Source organism: Protomyctophum bolini (assembly GCF_963924005.1).
Source record: "Protomyctophum bolini genome assembly, chromosome: 3".
NCBI lineage: Eukaryota > Metazoa > Chordata > Actinopteri > Myctophiformes > Myctophidae > Protomyctophum > Protomyctophum bolini.
Genome location: NC_137864.1, coordinates 20267212 through 20289711, shown reverse-complemented (window position 1 = coordinate 20289711; position 22500 = coordinate 20267212). Strand labels below are relative to the sequence as shown.

Here is a 22500-nt window from a genome sequence, read left to right as displayed (position 1 = left end):
TCTTGGTATGAGTCTAAGACACTCTCACATGGTCTCAAAACCAACTGCATTCTCAAGAAAGCACAGCAGCGAATGCACCTTCTGACTTATGAGGCATCTCTAGAGCTTTGATAATAGAACCAAAGCTCCTTTGAATTTGAGTGTTCCAGAGTGTGCCGATAGTAGACAAAAGCAGGAATCATTGGCACACAGGAAACACAACTTCATAAGATGAAGTTGTTGTAGAAGTCTGGTCCACACCAATGCAACATATATGATGCAACTACTTGCAACTTATCTCCAATGGCAGTTGCGACTATAGACAATAGAGGGCCTGAGCAGAAGACATCATATTTTGAATGCACAACACTAAAGCTCAAATTGAATTATTAAAACGATTCAACATACTCGTTTTCCATCATTGACAATTTGCTTGCTTCCCGCCATCATGCACCCTCTCTCTCTAACAGCCCCTTTTCCCTGACTTTCTGTCCAATAACAAAGCCATTTAACAGCTTCCAGGAATTGCTGTCGTAAGAATGTAGAAATCACTTAAGTGTGAGTCACGGCTTGCCATCGAGCGGTCCCCCCCCTTCTCCCCAGATTCCTGTTTTATGGAGGTGTGCACACAGTGAGCCAGCACACTGTTCTTGTCAATAAGTCCTTACTGCTTAGTGGCTGCAGGCCCAATATTGAACTGGAAATACAGTGGAATGGATATTCCATAGGGGTATAATTCAATAGTTCATATTTAAGATTATCCTAGATCTAAGTAGGCCTATTGGGAGAACCATTTCTAGCAGCTTCACACACTTGAACCAACAGGCTCCCACAGTGCTCACATAGGCCTGGCTATAGAACCAACAGGCTCCCACCGTGCTCACATAGGCCTGGCTATAGCAGGGGTTCCAGGCGGTCCCCAGCTAAATGATGGAGAGTTGGTAACCAAATGAGAGCGTTAAATGAAACCAAATGGACCCACATCGGTTTTTTTACATCGAGTTACATCGTTGCTAAACATCTGCATTTCTTCATTTACAAGAAGTCTAGTACACAATTTGGAGAATGTACAGTAGAAGAATTGTTATTTTGATCAATGTTTGCCGAAAACATGGAGTTGTAGACAAAATCTTATCCAACGACAACAAAAGATATTCTTTAGTTTTGGGTCTGAGAGGCTAAAATATACAGTGTACAGTATGTGTACCATGGTGACATTGATCAATTCTTGATAAAAAGCTTCTAATACATTATTTATGGCCCAAAATCTATTAAGGCAACCGGCCACTTGAGCCTCCCCACTTGAGCACCTGCCCCTCTAAATGTCTGTGAACTGCACGCCACTGCGGACCTTGATATGAAAAGGGTTGAAAGCCCCTGGCCTGCATTGGCTTCCTTCCAACATTATTAGGCTGTGTAACCTAATTCATTCAATAGCAATATATTACAGAGCCATATATGCACTTTATACTAATACATGTGATCAAAGTAAAAACGATTCCCTCCATTCATGTCTGGGAAAATCTATTACAAATATTTGTGGTTTCTACGAATATTTGCCAATACACAGGATCTGATGCAACGAAATGTGTGTGTGTGTGTGTGTGTGTGGGGGGGGGGGGGGGGGGGCGGGGCATTGGCACATTAGGGCTATAGAGAGTGAAAAAAGTCAACTATTACTAAACAAAAAGGGAAAGTTGCTGTCAAATTCATACTTTTTAATTTTTATTGTAACCAATTTTTTCCACCCAGTGTCAATTATCTAATGTAGTCCTGCGCTACACTCCCTCTGCCAACCTGGGGAGAGCAACGGACAGAACTCATGCTTCCTTCTATGCATGAGGAGTCCAAGCTGCTTCTTTACACCTGACAGGGGAGAGTCTCCCTGGTTGGACGTGTGGAAGGAACACGTTATTCCGACCAGTTCCTTTCCCCTCCATCAGGCGCCCCGGCTGGCCAGGGGGAGGTATAGTTTAGAGACTAGTTCCTTTCCCCTCCATCAGGCGCCCCGGCTGGCCAGGGGGAGGCAGTTTAGAGAGCAGGATTTCAAGTTAAAGTACTTGCTTTTAATAATTCTTGTATTCAAAAGTACACCCCCGACCCCCCAAAATAAATCTAAGATTTTCCAGAAATGTTCAAAAGCTATCGATAATAGCATATTATCAGTCATACAAGTATGCAAAAATACAAATACTCAAGTAAAGTACAGATACTCCGGAAATGTAGCCTACTAAGTACCGTACTCAATAGGCCTACTTGGTTAGTGTACTGTTATAATCTGATGTCCCATGGCTGTATACTTGTATGTGAGAGCACAGTGTACTTGATAATGTATTGTGTACTGAATGAACTGTAGCATACTAGCTACTGGTGACATCTCATCTCAGACAGCGAGGTCAGCTTGCTGCAGTAAGCGGTTGTTATGTCTCAAGTGTTGTTAGTTATGTCATTAGGATCCAGCTATATATTTCCAGTATGAGTATAATAAACTTGTGAACCTTTTAGCGTGATACTCTCAAATGTTATATTTGCAAGGACCCCCTTAACTCTGAGAGTGTTCAAATGGAACCAAATGGACCCGCATTTGAACACTCTCAGAGTTACAGATCTCTTATGGTCAATCAGGGCTATTTATGCGTTTCTGGTAATATTATAGACCCAATATCAGACATTCTGCATCCTTATTCATACCAGAGGATTTGACGCCCTCTGGTGGTTGAAACTGGACAACACATTGTCAGTGCAACTTGGAATAAAAACCAGGGGTTTTCAACAGGGGGTCCATGGAAGTATTGCGTGTGGTCCCTGACCATTCATTTAGTGTAGCATTTGTTGATCTTTTTTAGAATGTCTTTCCACTAGTTGAGAGACAGTGAACTGAATAATCTGGTGACCTATGATGACCATCCATGACATGTATTTACGGACAAGTTGGAGGTCAAGAAATTCAACAGAAAAAGGGATTCGGAATCTCAAGAGGATTGTCTGGTTGAGTCATTATTAGGAAATTAATAGGAGTCAATGGACCATTTGGTTGAGAAACTGTGGGATGTATCATATATATATATATATACACACACACACACGCGCACACACACACACACACACACACACACACACACACGGGATGCATAGCAAGTGTTACAAAAGCACTAATGTTAGCCCATGTCCCCACCCATCACAACAGTGGTCGTCAGGTTGATTGGGAATCAGGGTGGTGTTCCCTGGTTCACAATCAGTTGAAAACCCCTAAAGCGCTCCTGTTGAACAGATTGCATGGTTCCCTGACCCTCTGCCATCGGTGTGAATGTGGAGTGAGAGAAGAATGGGTGAGAAATGGGTGAATGCGCGTCATAAAGCAATTTGGATAAAGGCACTATAGAAATATACCATTTACACAGTAAGCTTGATGCATGTATTTATTACAATATCCTTATTGTCATCAAGAAACAAACAGACGACATTAACGACCAAAAACAGTTAAGACATTCCTTCAAGAATGCTCACAGAACGATTCAATCCATGTCAGTACATGCAAAAGAACATTTGCTGTAAAAGACATTTGAGGTAAATAAAAAATAGAAATATTATACTGTACAAATCCAAATGCTAAAAAAGTAACCCAGACCTCAAATATTAAAAGGAAAACTTTGCTAACTTGCAACCTAAATTCATGTGTGTCGTCTTAATATGACGCTCGATTCAATCCATTTCAACATCTCCCAGAGTGAGACATTATATTAATATTATGCATCATATTAATGATCACACATGGTTGGGATTGAGGTTTAACATGAAAGCTGCTATAGGCAATATGTCCAAATTTGAATGACCCTTTTTTTTTTTTTGGTATTCAGACAGCCAGCAATGGGTAGAACACTCCCCAAAGAAATGTAGTCCCTGTGACACATCTCTGCGATTCATCATCTGCATTCAAAGATGTTCCTAGAAGCTTTGTCATTGGTCGAAAAAAAGTCCGGTAATATGTAAATAATTTTGACATATTATTGCTTATAGCAGCTTTAACTTTTCATTTTAAATAATGTCCTACAGTACCTACATCAATATTTGTCATCAATCCGTGACAAACACAAAAAAAAAAACATCTGGAAGGCACTTAAGTGTTGCGATTAACTTTTTTTGGTGTAACCATTTCCAGTGAAATAGGTATTTGATGGCCGCGCCTTTACTCGGCTGAGCACGCCTTGTATTCTGGACTATTGGACTATTCATATCTGTGACTGTTCTATGCTGAAAAGTCTGAGAAACATGGCAAGTGTGAGAACTGAGAAGTAAGCCCTCTTGGCGTTAACGTTTATGTTTTAAGAACAGTGAACACTGTTCTGCTATTAATGCATTTAGGCCAGACGTCGGGAAAAAAAAGTCTTCTAAATCCCGACAGTCTTCTGAAATACCCATGTTTCTATGTCAGTGGTGCTCAATATTTCATGTCAAGAACCCAAAAAAAAGGATATGTAATTGACCACCATATCTGAAAATATGTTATTCCAGGAACCCCTCAGAAGCAAAGATCTAAGTTAGAAACGTTCGCTCTGAAAGACTTTTTAAAAATAGCAGATCTACAAGCTTGTAACGCAGCACTCTATGCGCTATGAGCGGCACAGACCATGGCCTGCTATTTTTCAATAGCTAAAGTTACCGTCCTGAATGGGTTAAAAACGCCACTATAGCTGCGCTGGAGGTATGACAATGTGACGTCACGTCACCCGTTTGGCTGGTTACCCACAGGGATAAATAAGACAAATAAATACACCATCAAACAGCACAACGGCAGCACCGTAGTTATAAAGGCAATATCAGTTCAGAAGTCAGTGTTTTATTCTAGTGGATTTAAGTGTCAAGATGTCAGAAAAATAGCCTTTATACCAGCCAACGTACAAAAAAAGTCATATAAAATCGAATTCAAAACAGTACAAAAAATAAATTTGTTCCCCCTCTTGTTAAAATAAGATACCTAATGAAATGCACATTTGAGTGAAAATATGTGAAATCTTCATATAAATATGTACTAATATGTATATCCCTGGAGTGGTAGGAACATTCCAAACTGAGTTAGGCATTTGAATGTTTTTAGTTTATCTGTCATTCTGTTCCTTTGTTATGTGGTTAGTGGAGTGAGTAGTTCTTCAATGTGCCTGCAAGCAAGAACAAAGTATTTTACTCACTTTTCCCCCTCCCCATCTACTCCAATTAATTTCAGCAGATTTAAGACGGTTTCAAATCAAACATTACCTCTTAATAAATGACAAATTATTTGACCTTATTCCAAGGAGATAATCGTTGAGACAATGGAAGGAGGTGTGGGCCTAATAGCTGTCAACTTACCATAGACTTCATCTCAGGTCCACCATCGCTTGGTTTGTACCGTCCCTTCTTATTGTTCTCAACATATTCCTGGGAAGATAAAAGAGGGATGGAAGACCATGAGATAAAATATGATATCCACTTTCAAACCTGGTGTCCATATACCTGTACAGTGCATGTTACTGTAGGTGAAGACAAGATCACGTGTCGCCATGCTCGAGTTCATAATGGACTGGCTTTTTCCCGCTGCACGCCACAAACGTAAGACCAAGTATAAAATAGAGTTTAAGTGGTTCAAATTCAATTAGAGTGCAGCTGTTATTCTAATCTCAGTTCATGAAGGGCGGTTGTTATTGCGACCATAGGTCACATTTACTATGAAAACCTGCATCTCCCGTCCATCTATCCGTCCGTCGTTAAATCACCCACGCCTCCATATATGGTCACGCCTCGTGACATCATGGAGACCCTCAGATCTCCATATCTGCATAATATGGAGACGGCCAGCAACTCTACATCTGACCTCAAACGCTTTAGATCTCCATATATGGAGCTGACCTGTTCTGACATTCCATATGTTGATCCTTTCCCACCCCGTCCTTCCTGTTCCGACAATGATCATTGATTTGATGATCTGACCTCATCAAACCCTGTACATTCAAGACACGCTCCATATATGGCCAGTACAGAATTCATTCCATATGTTGATCTGACCCCACCCCCATGCCAAAGCACCAGCGCTCGCCCAGCAGTCTGCTGTCACCCAGGCGGATGCCTGCGTGCACCAGTGTTGTTTTCATCGACTAATACTTTGACGAAACATGTTCGTCGACTACCTTTTTTTCACTGGCGAAAACTGAATAAAAACTAAATGAAAACTAAGCTATGACGACTACAACTATGACTAAACATATTGACAATTTCGTCAACAAATAAAAACTAGACTAAAATGTTAGGAAGGGACTAGTGGACAAGAGATCCAGTATAAATAGTCATTTTACACTTGGTTTGTGAGCTTGTAGATCGGATATTTGTAGTGTAAAAATCTGTCTTTACGACGGCATCAAGACCCGACAAAATATTTTTTTTGTCGACTAAATCAACTGTAGATTTAGTAGACTAAAATCTTATGATATTTAGTCGACTAAAACTAGAAACTAAAACATTCCGGGAGAATAAAATGTGACTAAAACTAAATTAAGTTTATTCCAAAGACTATGACTAAACTAAAATAGAAATTTGCGGGGTGCATATACTTAGTCATTGGTTAGACATGGGTTAAGGTTAGGTTTAGGGTGAGGGTTTAATATATAGGCTCCTCTCTCTCTTATCCTACACTCCTATATCCTCTCACCATGAGGGACTTGTCCATGTAGAACTCCTTGCCGGGGCTGCCGTCGTTGTACTTGGTGTCTATGGCGAAGCAGAGGAAGAGGACGTCCACCACCATCTCGAACACAGACAGGAAGCAGTGAGCGACCAGGAAGGCAAACACGCTGACGATGAGCAGCGGCAGCACCCACACCGTGTAGTCCCTCTGGTAGTTGAGGGCCAGCACGCCCGCAAAGGCTGTGCACGACACCACCAGGACCTAATAATTAAAATGAAATGAAATGAATTACCGTATGTTAATGACGTGTATACGTCTTTAGGTCCTTTTTAATGATATCAAACGAGATCGCTGTAATTCTTTTTTTTTTGCCTATCTTTCTTATCCTAGACTTGTTCAACAATTACAAATGGATAAATTAACCCATTTTTCCCCCGTGTTGTCATGAGGTAAAGTTGACAGCCTTACTGCTCCACTTTAATCATATTAAAACTGCAAATCACATTACACACAAGTGGACAATTTTAGCTTTAGACGACTGTACCTTTCCCAGGAAGAGGACAAAGTCTCCGACGGTGTTGATGGCGGCCACTCGAAGGGCGTTGGACACCATGATGGTCAAGGCATCGCGGGCCGAGGTGCAGAAACTGGTGCTGTTGATGGCTGTGGCAGTGTAAGCGTTCTGAAAACGAGAGCATATGAGATGTTGATGGCTGTGGCAGTGTAAGCGTTCTGAAAACGACAGCATATGAGATGTTGATGGCTGTGGCAGTGTAAGCGTTCTGAAAACGAGAGCATATGAGATGTTGATGTCTGTGGCAGTGTAAGCGTTCTGAAAACGACAGCATATGAGATGTTGATGGCTGTGGCAGTGTAAGCGTTCTGAAAACCCTAATCCACTGTGCTTTTAACTCCCCCCCCCCCCCCCCCCGCCCCCCGCGTCTATACTACTACTACTATACTACGCTAGGTGGCGTCATATCCCAGAAAATATATTCACAGTGCAAACCAGTGGAAGGGAGGATTTTTAAACCTCCATAAATCAGACTCTAGAATTGCTGTCCTTGGTGGATTTTCTGCCATCCACATTTCGGATTTAATTTGTGCCAATGTGTTTCCAATGATACTACAGTGTGTGTGGCGAGTGTGTGTGTGTGTGTGGGGGGGGTGGCAAACACCGTCTTTTAAAGTGAACATGTATGCTGGCACTGGGAACTGGGGTTCATGCCAAAAGTTAGCGGTAGAGATGGAGTTAATTAGCTCCGGTTACACTGGTCTGTACTTACCTGGTTGAGGAAAGCGAGGCACTTCTCAAGACACCACAGGCAACAGATGCAAGCTTTCAGCATGCAACGCGCACAGGCGTTTTCCTGCGGGATGGAAGAAAGACATGCTAAATCAGACGCACAAATTGCAGTATATATGATGGTTTCATTCATCTTCTAGAATATACAGTTTCTACCAATGGCAGATATGGAAAATCTTATGAAATGTTCGCTATGAATAAATACATGTGCAAAATAGGCCCCGAGCTGCAAAAGTGCCGATACAGATGTAATCAAACATTAAATAATGTCCAAAATATCAGCCGGTCAGGCTCCAATTTCTCTAGAATAAAAGGTCACGGCCCACCTTCCCCTTGAGCTGGTTGTGAATGTATGTTAGGATGAAGCGGGGGATCTTGACCAGGGTGATAATGAAGGAGCCCTTGGCCACCGTCCCCAGGTGGTAACGGATGAGACGGAGCACAGAGGTGAGAATGGGAGTCATGGACAGCTGGGATTTATTCCTGAAGTTCAGGAACACAACAAGACAGGGAGAGAATATGAGAAATTATAATATATACTCCAGCATGGAAGGAAAAATGGATTGGAAATTAAACATAAAAGATGTTGAGGTCTAAGTAATGCAAAGCTTAGTTGTCATGTGAAGGACAACTACTCTCGGAGGCAGTGTTAATTTTGTTGACTTAAGACTAAGACCAAAACAGGTTTTTCAGAAGACTAAATAGTAAGATAGTATAGGCAAATAAGTTTAGTGATAATGGGTGGCGCAAGATAGGGCCCCAAGACTAAGACTACATATTTTCTGGCAAAATTAACATTGCATTAAGACTAAGACTAAAAGACGAAGGTGTGTTATTCAAAAGACTAAAGGTTCTTATTTCAAACGAGCAGCGATGAACACAGACATTGTTGTCTGGATCAACAACAGCTCTGCTCCAGCTCTGCTCAAGAGGGACGCAACAACGCAAGCATAAAAAAATAGCTAAACAGAATCCAGGTCTGTTGAGTCACGGGCAATTTCACGGGACCACGCTCACGTAAACACGCTTGCGTTGTTGCCCTGGGCTTCTCTGCACTGAAAAATGCAGGTCTCTTTGAAAATTAACTATAGAAAAAGTGATATTGATTCCGCTACCTTGTGAAGTAGTCCCTGACCACAGCTCCTATACCTTGTGAAGTAGTAGGTGACCACAGCTCCTATACCTTGTGAAGTAGTAGGTGACCACAGCTCCTATACCTTGTGTAGTAGTCACTGACCACAGCTCCTATACCTTGTGTAGTAGTAGGTGACCACAGCTCCTATACCTTGTGAAGTAGTCACTGACCACAGCTCCTATACCTTGTGAAGTAGTAGGTGACCACAGCTCCGGCGATGGTCATCTGCTGACAGGCGAGTATGAACTCGCTGACCCAGATGAGGCCCACGGCGTGGTACCACACCATGTACTGAAGAGGTCCTTTCATCTGGTACTCCACCAGGCCCGTCACGTTGTTCTTCAGCGCGGTGCCTAAGTAGAAGAACACAAGCTGGAGTTAAGACCAGTGTTGTTTTTGGCAGCAAATTTCTAATTTTAGTTTTAGTCATAGTCTCTTGAATGGTTTTCACCTGGAATGTGTTACTATTAGTTTAGTTTTAGTCAACTAAATGGCATGAGATTTTAGTCAACTAAATCTACAGGTGATTTAGTCGACAAAAATGTGTTGGCAGGCCTTGATGCCGTCATAATGGCTGATTTCGCCGTTTATTTTCTCTGCTCTGGTGTTGAATTTTGCGGACATTCACCTGTGTTTCAAGACATTGTGAATTTACTGTCAAAATGAACACTGCTGTACAGCAGCTACCTTCCCCTGAGCTACCACTAACTTCCCCTAACTTGTTTTTTTCAGCAGAAACTAGTGAAGAAACACGGGGAAGGTTGCCGTATATTAGAGAAGTCGATGCATGGGTGGCTCTTCCTAGAGAGATTTTGTGCTCTCATTAGAAGGCGGGTGTGAGTGCCATCCAGACGTTTCTCTAATTTATTTTAAAGTGTCCATGTCTCGGAGCCATAGAGTAGAAAGGGCTAGACGGTCGTCCTGAATATTTTTTACTTAGAACTTACTAAGCTGGGATGACCAGATCTTATGCATAGGATCAACAGTCAGTGAAAACAGTGCCATCTACAAGCTCACAGCACTCACAACAAGCTGTGAGCTTGTAGATCGATTCTTCTCAGCAAAGAGATTTGGTAAAGAGAGAGAGGGGGGGGGGGGATAATATCTAGAATAGACCCCTGGGGGATTCTGGTCAATTTCGTTATATTGGGTTTAAGTGGATAATTTTGTTTTGATGAGTGATGATGACGTGTGTGGAGTTTCCCCATAACTCAAAGTGGGAAATAACAGAGATCCCAGATGGCTCAAATATGCGTATTACAGAATACGCTAACCTCATCATCCAAGTCCATTATCCCATTAGGCCCAGTGTTAAATAACCACATTCCACACACCCGTTCACATCTGTGCTAATCGACTGTATAATTACTGCCGTGCATTTTTGTCAACAGATGACACACTGACTCAGAGACAAATATGTTCTATTGCGCAACCGGCTGCACCTAAAAATGCACATGTTGTACTGTTGTACATACTGTATGCCATTTGTTTGTCAAACCGAGTTCCAGATAGATCGGCCTCTGGCATTTCCTTTTAGATAGATGCCCATTTTGTGCAGAACATAGGGCATTCACTTCTAGTCCTTTTGACTAGTTTACTAGTTGTTTAACTACCTATTTAACTACCCATTATATAAAATAAAAAAAATTGGAAATAAATATTTGTACATTTAAAAACTGTGTACATTTGTGACTATAACTATAATCTACCTGATCTTGAGGCCTACAAAATCGGGGGGAAAAAAACTAGTCAACTAGTAACAACAAGGACTAGTGGATTTACTAGTCGACTAGTTAAATAGTCGACTAGTTGCTTAATGCCCTAGCGGAACATTGCACTTTCTACTGTTACGTTACGTACAATAACTTCTGCCTACTGAGAGCAAATACCGCCTTGGGAGGTAATATCTTTATCTTATTGTTATTCAAACTTAATGTGACTGTACCTGTACGCACAAAATGAATCACTTGAAAGAGAGGCAAGATTCACTTTAATAAGGGTATATTTTTTCCAACTAGAATGCAGGGTGATGACTAGAACGTTCCACGTTAAAGCTCTTTCTGCTCTACAAGGAGTATTGGAAATTAAATAAGCATACTGATACAGATCAACTCAAATCTTTGCTTCTAGGGGGTCCCTGGAACAACATATTTTCAGATGGGAGTCGGCGGCCAATTACATATATATTTGGGGGTCCTTGACATGAAAACGTTTGAGAACCACTGACATAGAAACATGGGTTTTTCAGAAAACTGTCAGGATTTAGAAGGCAACAGACAGAATCATTCTCAGGTCTAAAATCAGTTAATTTCTGAAGTTAAAGAACTTACAAAATAGGGGAGTGGGAGACTTAGAGAGAACTGGTTCTTTGACTCCATCCTCCCACTGCACCAGTCCCCGCTCAAAATTCCAAACACCAGTGGGAGGGTTAGACGCACCACGAGACCAGGACCAAAATGTCACCAGTCCAAGGACTACATTTATGTTCTAATAGCTGCTGCCGGCAAAGGAAACGCTGACATGTTAACTGACATAAAGAGCAAAGCCAGTGTCCTGGACTGACCTCATGAAGCCCACACACCCAAACAAAACATTTCAGAGAAAATCATGCTTAACCCAATTAGACTTGATCTAAGGAATACTCCACTGCACTGCACTCCCCTGTTTCAAGCTGCTCATCTCCATGTTGTCCTCGTTGGTCGGAGAAATTATCAATTCACGAGTCAGTCAAAGCTCTCCGTTATGTGAGGCAGCAAATCAAAAAGGCACCCAAGATTGACCGCATGGGAACCAAAAAAACTACAGCTATTGTCCCCTCCCCTGGCCGGGGGCCACTGGACTCATGACACGCACTGCTCTGGAACTCAGCCCACGTAGGTCATTCTGGGGTGTGTAGGAGCCGACAGCCAAGCACCATGTTTATAATCGGACTGAATTTGATTTTATTCTCAGACAGTATTGCTTGTAATCAAAAACATGTCTTGCATAAATTGAATCCGTTACTTTCACAAATAGACTCAACACTCTGATTTTGATAGTGGATTTTCCCAAAAAATATATGTATACATTTTTATCCCACAATTTTCGTAACCAATAATTTTTTCCACCCATTGTCAATACGTAATCGTGGGCGCTAGCCCCCCTCTGCCAACATGGGGAGAGCAACGGACTGACACAGGGGGACACGGGGAGAACATGAGGGTACCTACCTACCTAGGGGACACGGGGAGAACATGTGAGGGTACCTACCCTAGGGGACACGGGGAGAACATGAGGGTACCTACCCTAGGGGACACGGGGAGAACATGAGGGTACCTACCCTAGGGGACACGGGGAAACATGTCTGAGGGTACCTACCCTAGGGGACACGGGAGAACATGTGAGGGTACCTACCCTAGGGGACACTGGGAGAACATGTGAGGGTACCTACCCTAGGGGACACTGGGAGAACATGTGAGGGTGGGGCCCCCAATCCTTCTTTGCGTACTCATACGGGATGTATGTGTTGTGTACGTATGCTTTGCAAACGGCATAAAGTGTGTGTGCACTGCAGTGGCTGGCAACAACTCCTTCCTAACCGGCGGTCCCCAGGAAGAGAGGCACAGAGATGGAGTAGATCCACTAACCTGCGGTCCCCAGGGAGAGGAGCACGGAGATCCAGTAGATCCAGAAGAGCATGAGGCAGAGGAAGGTCCAGACGGGCTGTATAACCAGCAGTGGCAGATGGATGAACACCTTGCCAGCCACGTGGAACAGAGAGATGACCAGAGCCACCCGCTTTCTCATGAAGAACATCAGCAGCAGGAGAATCACCTGCAGAATCACACAGGATTGTAACACACTTTCATCTTCTTTTTCTGGAGTGCATGTTGTGTAACAGAAGAAGAAAATAAATACAGGAACATTGTCTTTGTGGCAGAGGTGGCTTGCTTGCTAAGCCCCTAACCACACCACAGGGTCAACATGCTATGGAAGCATAAAGCTGCCAAAATTAAAATGAAATGGCAAATACAAAATGTCAATTGAAATAAGATGAATGCTTTTTAATTTTCTTCAGGTCTAAGATAAATGCTTTTTAACCTTTAAGATAATGAACGCATTTAACCCATTCTGGACGGGAACCCATTTTGGTGTTTCAAGCATTATGTTATACTTTAGCTATTGAAAAATAGCAGATCTAAAAGCTCATAGCGCGGCACCGAGTGCCACGCTACGAGCATGTAGATCTGCTAAAGAAAAGATTATCGTAAAAATGTGGCGCAAATCTTTATATATTATTTCAGAGCAAAGCGTTTTTAACTCAAATCTTTGCTTCTGGGGGTCCCTGGAAAATCATATTTTCAGATGGGGTCAGCGGCCAAATACAGATAATTCTGGGGGTCCTTGACATGAAAATGTTTGAGAACCACTGACATAGAAACATAGGGTTTTCAGAAAACTGTCAGGATTTAGAAGACATTTGTAGAATCGTTCTCAGGTCTAAATGGGTGAATATATAATGCATAATAATAGCATGTACATTTCATCTCCAGGTGTGCTCATTCTATGACGGCGTGTGTACGATTTGAAAATGAAAATGCAATGTGATTTGCTTTTTCATTGTCATAGAATGAACACACTTGGAGATGAAGCAACAAGCAAATCACATTGCATTTTCATTTTCAAATTGGCGTGTGTAAGATTTTGACGCTCCATACGTAGTGAGAGCAGGGTTATGCCACAATGCACGGGAAAACTGATGTATTGAAGAGAGACTTGGATTCTGTAGTAAATACCGAGTGCACTCAACCAGGTCTATAAGCTCCAATTCATGTTTAAATTAAATTAAACTCCAATATGCTTCATCAATATTGAAAATTAAAATTATTTAATTATCAAAGGGATAGAGGAATAATAATGCTGCTGGGGAACCAGAGAACAGTTTTAAGTGGTTAAGTGAAAACATGATATGTAATACATTAATTGCACACAACCACGTACAAATTACTCAAACGTACCGTGGCAACAGTAGCAATGATGGCATACACGAGCAGGGCCTGTACGTTGTCCGAAACCACTTCTTTTCCAAATATGGACATGGCGTTATCGTTCAGGGCTTTCCTGTGGTCAACATACAGCCACCAGAGCACGCCGGTCCCACCTGAAACACAGCCCATCTCCCCACCGTCAACATCAGCAGTTAAAGGGCCACTTCACCCCTTTTGCAACCAGATCTTATTTTAATAATGTTTGGGAGACAAGAAACACTTTCCTGGGGTTTTTATCTGGGAAAAACACTGGGCTCACTTATTTCCTGGACTACATGTTGTCTCAGTAAGACAGCCCTCCCCCTATCCACAAGGAGCAGTGGACCAAAGCATTATGGGAATTGTAGTCCAGGAAGGAAGTGAGCCCAGTGTCCATGACATCATGGAGCCCATGAACACTTTGAAATACAAAAATATCTAAAAAACATATTATCCACGTAAAAACCGCAGGAATGCGTTTCTTGTCTCCCAGACATCATTAAAATAAGATCTGGTTGCAAAAGGGGTGAAGTGGCCCTTTAACAGTTATCCCCAATAATAATAATTATTCAACACAAACGGAAACAATAAAACTAGAAAAAGAAAACTCATTATAATGCCTTCTATGTGTTACTGGTAGTTGGTAAAGCGCCCGCCTTTGTTTGCACCACAAGGTTCTGTCTGTCTATTTTAAAATGTAAAAAAAAAAAAAGACAGTGGCAAATAATACGTTTAGGGATAAGGGGTAAGGGGTGGCACAAGATAAGGCCCAGCACATACAATAGGGCAAAAAGTTACATTACTTTTCAAAAATATACTTGTATATCTTTTAACAAGGGAATATAGTTTGTGAATAAGGTCACCTATGGAGCCCACGACAGTCAGGACGGTCAGGATCCACACCAGTACGATGGAGATGTAACGAATGACAACCATCAACAGCAGGGACAGAACTGTGGAGAAGAATGACAACCATCAACAGCAGGGAGAGAACTGTGGAGAAGAATGACAACCATCAACAGCAGGGACAGAACTGTGGAGAAGAATGACAACCATCAACAGCAGGGACAGAACTGTGGAGAAGAATGACAACCATCAACAGCAGGGACAGAACTGTGGAGAAGAATGACAACCATCAACAGCAGGGACAGAACTGTGGAGAAGAATGACAACCATCAACAGCAGGGACAGAACTGTGGAGAAGAATGACAACCATCAACAGCAGGGAGAGAACTGTGGAGAAGCCAGAGGACATGACGGAGCAACCCACAAGTTAGTCTGAGATAAAAGACATGGAATGTCAGTGTAGCTATTTAACCCTAGTGTCCCTTATCTATTTAACCCGATAAATAGTGTCCCGATCGAACATTCAGCAAAGATAGCACATCTACAAGCTCACGGCACTGTAGATCGGCAATTTTTCTTTTTTTAAGATTTTTTTGGCTTTTGTGCCTTTTATTGATAGTTACAGTGAAGACAGACAGGAAAGAGGGAGAGAGAGAAGGGGAGAGACATGCAGCAAAGATTGTCATGATCGGGACTCGAACACGCAACATGCTGTCAGGCCAGGCCAGGGCCTGGATCACTAGGCCAGCAGGCACCCGATCGGCTATCTTTGGTGTAGACTCAGGGAAGAAAAAGGAGGGGGGCCTTGGGGCAACTAAATACACAGCATTATAGTTTTAAGTGTCTATGGTGCTCAAACCGTCCGTCATACTGTAAATCATTGCTTTTGTCTGCGGCCAAAACGGAAATGTACTGCACTTGACATAACACACTGTACAACTGCATTACATAAATGGCACTGAGTCTGAGAGAGGAATCGGTACTAGCTCGGGTTAGGGGGAAGACATTTAGCTGCTCAGATGAGTCATCTAACCCACAGAGACAAGGAACACACTCAGTCGGATCAAACAATGGGGGACGAAGCAATACAAGGACATGTTCCAACAATGGTCTGGGGGTCAGTGTGGTGTCTCTTTGTTAGACATATGTACGAACGAACGTACGAGGCAGATCTAGGATCAGCAGCCAACTAAGATGAACTTCAATCAAATGCAATGGCATGTGGTGGCGGCCGCCATGTGTGTAACCACTTAAACATTTCCTGTTATTTCTTTGACAAAAATAACTTCCTGTCTTGAGAGTTCCTGCTGAAGCCCTAGGAGCAAACATAGCAGTACAGTCGGTTGGGAGAAGCGAAAGCGGCAAGCAGCACAAATTTGCCAAATGTTGGCTATAAAGCACTGAAGTCTGACGCCAATATCGGTAGAGGGCGCCAAGTCCACAGGTTTATGTACTTTTTATTTGCATTGTAATCCCCATAAGGGGATTTTAGATTGCCTCTGTTTGAAAAATAAGGAAATTATCCCGGCCGTTTCACTCTTACTAATCTAGTAAGAGACTGGCGACACGCTTTGATCTCGCCGCAAAGCGGGGTGCTATGGGCTATAGTTCCAAACATTGGAACTATCCCATCGAGATAGAATGAGCACGTCCGCATTCCATTGTTACAATGGGAGACAAAGCTAGTGTCGCCACTCTCTTACTAGATTACTCTGGCCTAAACGTTGTATGGTGGTAGACAGGCCAAACTACGCTAAACTTTTCACCGTACCCAACGCCAGCAAACAGAGTCCCATGATGATCTCCTTGCTGGCCATCACCCCGGCAATGACCCTGTGCAGAGTGCTGTCGTCACTGACGAAGGTGACGAACGCCTGGGCGAACTCAGCGTAGCAGCCGATGTCCACGGGAACACAGCGGTGGAACACCGGGAGAGACTTGCTACGAAGTGGGAAAAGAGCAAAGCGGTGCAAAGTTTAGTTCATTGGAAAATAAAGAATGTAAAGAGAGATAGTCACACACTTATTGATTCCATGGAGATTAATAGAAATTGATTACTATTTCTAATGGGATAACGGAGAACTCGCCAGTTTTCCAAGGCACAGCGGCGAAAATTCTTCATCAATGTCTTCATCGTTACATGCCGTCTTCATCAGTGTAGTATGTCAATTTATTTTGTGCAATTAAATGGTCAGCTAGATGATGATAAAAAGGATAAGTAGGCCTACCAGTTCAGGATATTGTTTACTAATGAATTACATTGTTTCGGTACTTGGGTGTTTAAACTTTTAGCATTCCTACTTCATCTAGTGTCAACTCTAAACAACTATCATCTCTCCCGATCAATTCAATGACATTTAAATGAAGGTGAAGTAAAAAAGAAAACAAAAAAGAAAACACTAAAACCTGGCGAGTCTGAAAGCTGGCGAGTTCTCCGGATATCTTTCTATGCATTTGCTGTATTAGGCCCAAACCACACCAGCTGCAACTCCTTTTGCAACAACTCGCAACTCCTTGCAACAAAACAAACCACACCAATGCAACCAATTACAACAGCCATTGGAAATAATGGTTGCAAGTACTTGCATGTTGCCAGGAGTTGCACCCTCTGGGTGTGGTTAGGGCTTGAACTTGTGTTGTTCTTGCTTACCGTAAGTCGCTCTGGTTCAAGAGCATCTGCTAAATGCCTAAATTGTAATCAATCTGGGATGAAATGCTTCATCAATACCTTGGTGGAACAGGGAGTTTGATATGCTTCATCATTACCTTGGTGGAACAGGGAGTTTGATATGCTTCATCATTACCTTGGTGGAACAGGGAGTTTGGGACATTTGGTTTCTCTTTCATGGTGTTTTGCATATCTTGTAGGAGTGATGTCATAGGAACAAAGCTCCGATCCTATTGGGAAGAGAAGGAGAAATTAAAATCCCCCGTTAGTATCCACTATCCATGCATGCGTGCATACATGCACACATTATGACATCTCAATTGAATTGAGATATGAATATGATAGACTGCACTGTACATAACAGTAGATTTGAAAATATAACATTAGCATTTTTAAAACAATGACAATAGCAAGCAACTCTTTTCTCTAGTAATAATAATAATAAACTTTATTTGTATAGCACCTTTCATACATAAATGTAGCGCAAAGTGCTTCACAGGGCAAAAATAGAATACAATAAAAATAAGTAGTTAAAATGATAAAACAATGGCAAAGAACAAAATTGAATATAAGAACATAAAATAAATAAAAACAAATAAAATAATAATAAAAACACCACATGCAGCAAATCAGTCAGGGCAGGGTGGGAACGTGCAAATTAAAACTCAATTAAAAGCAATGTTGTAGAAGTGGGTCTTGAGCTGAGCTTTAAAAATGTCTACAGAGGCTGCCTGACGAAGGTACAGTGGGAGTTTGTTCCATGCCGACGGCCCATAGAAGCAAAAAGCTGCTTCCCCGTATTTTTTAGTTGCCATTTTTTTCGGCAGCGCGAGCAGGCCAGCAGTGGAAGACCTTAGGGGGCGGTTTGGGACATATTTAGGCAGGCAGTCATTTAGGTAGGAAGGTGCGAGGCCATTGAGAGCTTTATAGACAAGTAAAAGAATTTTAAAATCAATCCTAAAAACAACCGGAAGCCAGTGCAGAGATGCCAAAACTGGAGTAATATGTTCTCTCATCTTAGTTCTAGTTAAAACTCTGGCTGCTGCATTTTGGACGAGTTGTAATCTGTCAGTTGTTTTGTTAGGCAGTCCTGAATAAAGTGCATTGCAGTAGTCAAGCCGAGAGAAAACGAAGGCGTGGATTAGCGTTTTTGCATCGTCCAAGGACAAATAGGCTCTGATTCGTGCAATATTTCTAAGGTGAAAAAAGGCAATCTTGGTAACATGATTAATGTGAGAATTAAAATTCAATTCAGAATCAATAATAACCCCCAGGTTCTTTACTGTACTGTTACTTTCTACAGTCAGGTTACCAAGTCTGCTTATTATTGATTGTTTCTGCTCACTAGAACCGATTATGAGAACTTCTGTCTTATCCTCATTTAGCTTGAGAAAGTTCTCACTCATCCAACATTTAATGCTAGACAAACAGGTCAACAGCGGGTCTAAAGCACAGGGATCATCTGGAGCAACAGAAAGATAAAGTTGGGTATCATCAGCATAGAAATGAAAATTGACTCCGTGATTGGTAATGAGTTCGCCCAATGGCAGTATGTACAAGGAAAAAAGCAAGGGGCCAAGAATCGAGCCCTGTGGAATACCAGAGCTGATGTCGTGGTTGTCTGAGTCAAACTCGGCTAGATTGACAAAGTAACTTCTGTTTGATAGGTAGGAGGAAAACCAGGACAGGGCCGTACCAGACAGGCCTATCCAGTGCTCCAGACGCTGTATTAAAATTGAATGATCAATCGTGTCAAATGCAGCCGTTAGATCTAGAAGTAAGAGAACAGATACATGTTTCTTGTCGGCAGACACCCTAAGATCGTTCATTACTTTTACAAGTGCTGTTTCTGTGCTATGGCCTTTCCTAAAGCCAGATTGGAATTTGTTGTGCACATTATTATTCTGTAGAAATACATCCAATTGTTGAAAGATGCATTTTTCCAAAACCTTGCCCAGAAAGGGTAGATTTGAAATGGGTCGATAGTTACCCAAAACGGAGGGATCAAGATTGTGTTTCTTGAGTAGGGGCCTAACTACAGCAGTCTTCAGTGAGTCTGGGAAGACACCTGATTGTAGAGAGCTGTTTACAATTTTTAGTATATCTCCAATCACACTGTCCAAGACCTCTTTGAGAAAGGTGGTGGGAATTGTATCCAATGAACAGGAGGATGATGTCATCTGTGATATGGTTTTGCGGAGTTCGTCTTCATCAATTTCGCAGAACGTTAATAGGCTCCCCCTGGGGAGATCTACCCTGGGACCATTAGCTGCTGTTTGAAGGTTTGTGCTAGCAGCAGCACCATTCATAATATCGGCTCTAATGTTAAATATTTTGTTATCAAAAAAGCATGCAAACTCATTACACTTAGCTTTAGAGGCCGGGAATGACTGCTTGTAGGACTGGGGGGGGTTTATAAGTCGTTCAATGGTAGAGAAAAGGACTCTGGCATTTTTCTTGTTCTCATTTATAATGCCAGAGAAATATGCCTGCCTTGCTAGACGCAGGGCTTTGTTATAGGCGGCTGTTGATTTTTTAAGAATTTCTAGTTTGCTGGTGAGTTTGTTTTTTCTCCAGGCTCGCTCGGCTCTACGACACTCTTGCTTCAGTGAGCGGGTATGCTCATTTATCCAAGGTGTTATTCTGGTGTTATGTTTCTTTTTTGTTTTAAAAGGAGCCACTATATCAAGAGCTGACTCTAGTTTAAGATTGAAAATTTGAACCATATCATTCACTGGGGGGGTATCGGGCAGGGGGGGGCCCAGATGACGAGAGAACTCGTCGGCTGCAGAAGGGCTAAAAAAACGCTTTTTTATAGTATATTCAGTGATGTTTTTCTCTAGTTCAGTGACAGTCATATTAAAACACAGCAAATAGTGGTCTGATAGCTCAGGCCTTTCAATAGTCCTTTCCACAATGATGTTCAGCCCTTTAGAAATTACCAGGTCCAGAGTGTGCCCATGTTTATGAGTAGGCCCAACAACATGTTGGATAAACTCAAAGGAGTGCAATAACTCTAGGAAGCCCATAGCCACAGTATCTGTAACATCATCCAGATGAAGATTAAGATCGCCAGAGATAAGAGTTCTATCATAGTTAGTGGAGCAGATAGATAAAAGTTCTGATATTTCTGTTAGAAATATTGCTTTACTGCATTTTGGCGGGCGATAAATGCTAATCATTGGCATAGAGGATTGACCAAGTAGTATAGTGGCCTGGTATTCAAAGGATGTATAGCTGCCAAGGGTCAGAGCCTTGAATTTTAGCGTGTCTGAAAAAATTATTGCCAGTCCACCTCCTTTCTTTGCCAGTCCACCTCCTTTCTTAGCCTTGCGAACAGAGTGAATGAAACTGTAATCTAAGGGGCAAGCTGCTGCTAATAGTATAGCTCCGTCGGAGCCAAGCCATGTCTCTGTTAGAAAGATGATATCAAGTTTTTCTTTTATAATGATATCATTAACTGAGGAGAGCTTGTTAGTTATTGATCTTATGTTAAATAGGGCAAGGTTTAGCTGGACTGGTGGTGACAGATTAACTGTGGTGGGGGCCATTGGGATGGATAATAAGTTTGAGTTTATAGATCTGGGGGGCCCATGGTTTGGGGGTGGGTGCAGCTGGTGGGATGAAATGAGTGGTGTGATATTGCTGAGGCTTGCTCCTACAGGCTTGCTGTTAACTGGTGATGCATCTATGACTGGTGTTAATCTATGGGAAATAATAACAGGAATGGAAAATGTGTGGGCTATGTGACTAGGTGCAGGGTTTAACTGATGTCATACAGAGAGGTGCTGCGTGATGTTTTTTGCCAGGATTTTAATACCTTTGTGATTCGGGTGTATTTGGTCACGATATAGTGATGGGGATTTCCAAAAGTCATCAAAGTTATTGATATAGCCAAGCCCGCAGGCATGGCAGAAATTACGCAGCCAATTGTCTGCGCCCATGATGCGGCTAAAGTTTTCGGGACCACGGAGGAGGGTGGGAATTAGTCCAAGGAAGATGCAGGTTTTATTTAATGAATTGATAACACCTACTAGGGTCTCGTAGTCGGACCACATCTGGAAGGATTGCTGCCGTCTGATGTCATTGTGTAAAACATTTCTATTGTTCATCACTTCTCACCATTATTCAGTGCAAACTTCTTCAAGTCATCGTACGTCTTCAGTTCAGTATCAGGACACTTGAAAACACACAGGGCTATTGACTTAATCTTCCTGTTGATGAAGTCAATGTTGCATGGGTCTAGAAAGAAAACATACCTAAAAGGAGAAAGAACGACAGACAGTGTAAGATTTATTAATTATTATAAACTGGCTCAAACTACCTTCAGCCCACATAGTAATTTTGTTTTTTGAACAACCACGATGTCTTCCTTTGATCAAAACTGGGGGTTTACTCAATGTTTACTACTCCAGCTGGGCTTATTGCATCTGGGTAAAAAAAAATGTCACGCTGACACTTTGCCAACTTGTTGAACAGATCTCTCTCTGTGGCTGAAACGCATTTATTCAGAGCTTCCATGGGCAATCGGCCCATCAATGAAGCGTGACCCATTGTTTGGACGGAACTGTGCCTTGGGTCGCAAATGACTGGAAAAGCTACAGCACAACAAAAGGGCCAAAGACCTTTCATACAAGAAGACAGTATCCAAGGCCTAAATATGAAGATGCATCAAAACATTTGATCAAATTTATAAAATGGGGATTATTCTACCATACATTTCAGATAACATAAATGACACAAGCATTGTGTCAGATGTTGTCTCAAAGATAATCTCTGTTCCTGACCGTTTCTAACCTCTTCAGCTGATGCCAGAGAGTTCAAGCTGTTTTCACAGACCTTGCTTTAGAAGGAATACACTGAACTAGATGGTTAAAATGGTTAAAATACAGGTCCAACCAGAGT

General features: G+C 42.1%; 1 protein-coding gene across 2 annotated transcripts in view; it reads right to left on the bottom strand.

The window, feature by feature from the left end:
- Nucleotides 1–3380: 3380 nt before the first annotated feature.
- The window catches only part of LOC308313326 (choline transporter-like protein 1), a 21498-nt gene continuing 2378 nt past the window's right edge, over nucleotides 3381–22500 (bottom strand). Inside the window, exons 4-17 of one of the 2 annotated variants that reach the window (XR_013963882.1) lie at nucleotides 21718–21854; nucleotides 17732–17825; nucleotides 16699–16868; nucleotides 14945–15034; nucleotides 14073–14215; nucleotides 12702–12888; nucleotides 9260–9428; nucleotides 8267–8423; nucleotides 7921–8004; nucleotides 7179–7316; nucleotides 6659–6895; nucleotides 5326–5394; nucleotides 4198–5135; nucleotides 3381–4163 (exon numbers count right to left, since the gene is read on the bottom strand). Coding sequence is in view for 1 of the 2 variants with exons in the window: in XM_080760406.1 (XP_080616532.1) it covers nucleotides 5127–5135; nucleotides 5326–5394; nucleotides 6659–6895; nucleotides 7179–7316; nucleotides 7921–8004; nucleotides 8267–8423; nucleotides 9260–9428; nucleotides 12702–12888; nucleotides 14073–14215; nucleotides 14945–15034; nucleotides 16699–16868; nucleotides 17732–17825; nucleotides 21718–21854 (1684 nt within the window). In the remaining variant the exon portion in view is untranslated. Of the gene's footprint in view, nucleotides 5136–5325; nucleotides 5395–6658; nucleotides 6896–7178; nucleotides 7317–7920; nucleotides 8005–8266; nucleotides 8424–9259; nucleotides 9429–12701; nucleotides 12889–14072; nucleotides 14216–14944; nucleotides 15035–16698; nucleotides 16869–17731; nucleotides 17826–21717; nucleotides 21855–22500 lie in introns of both variants that reach the window. The other variant, XM_080760406.1, reaches the window with a different exon arrangement.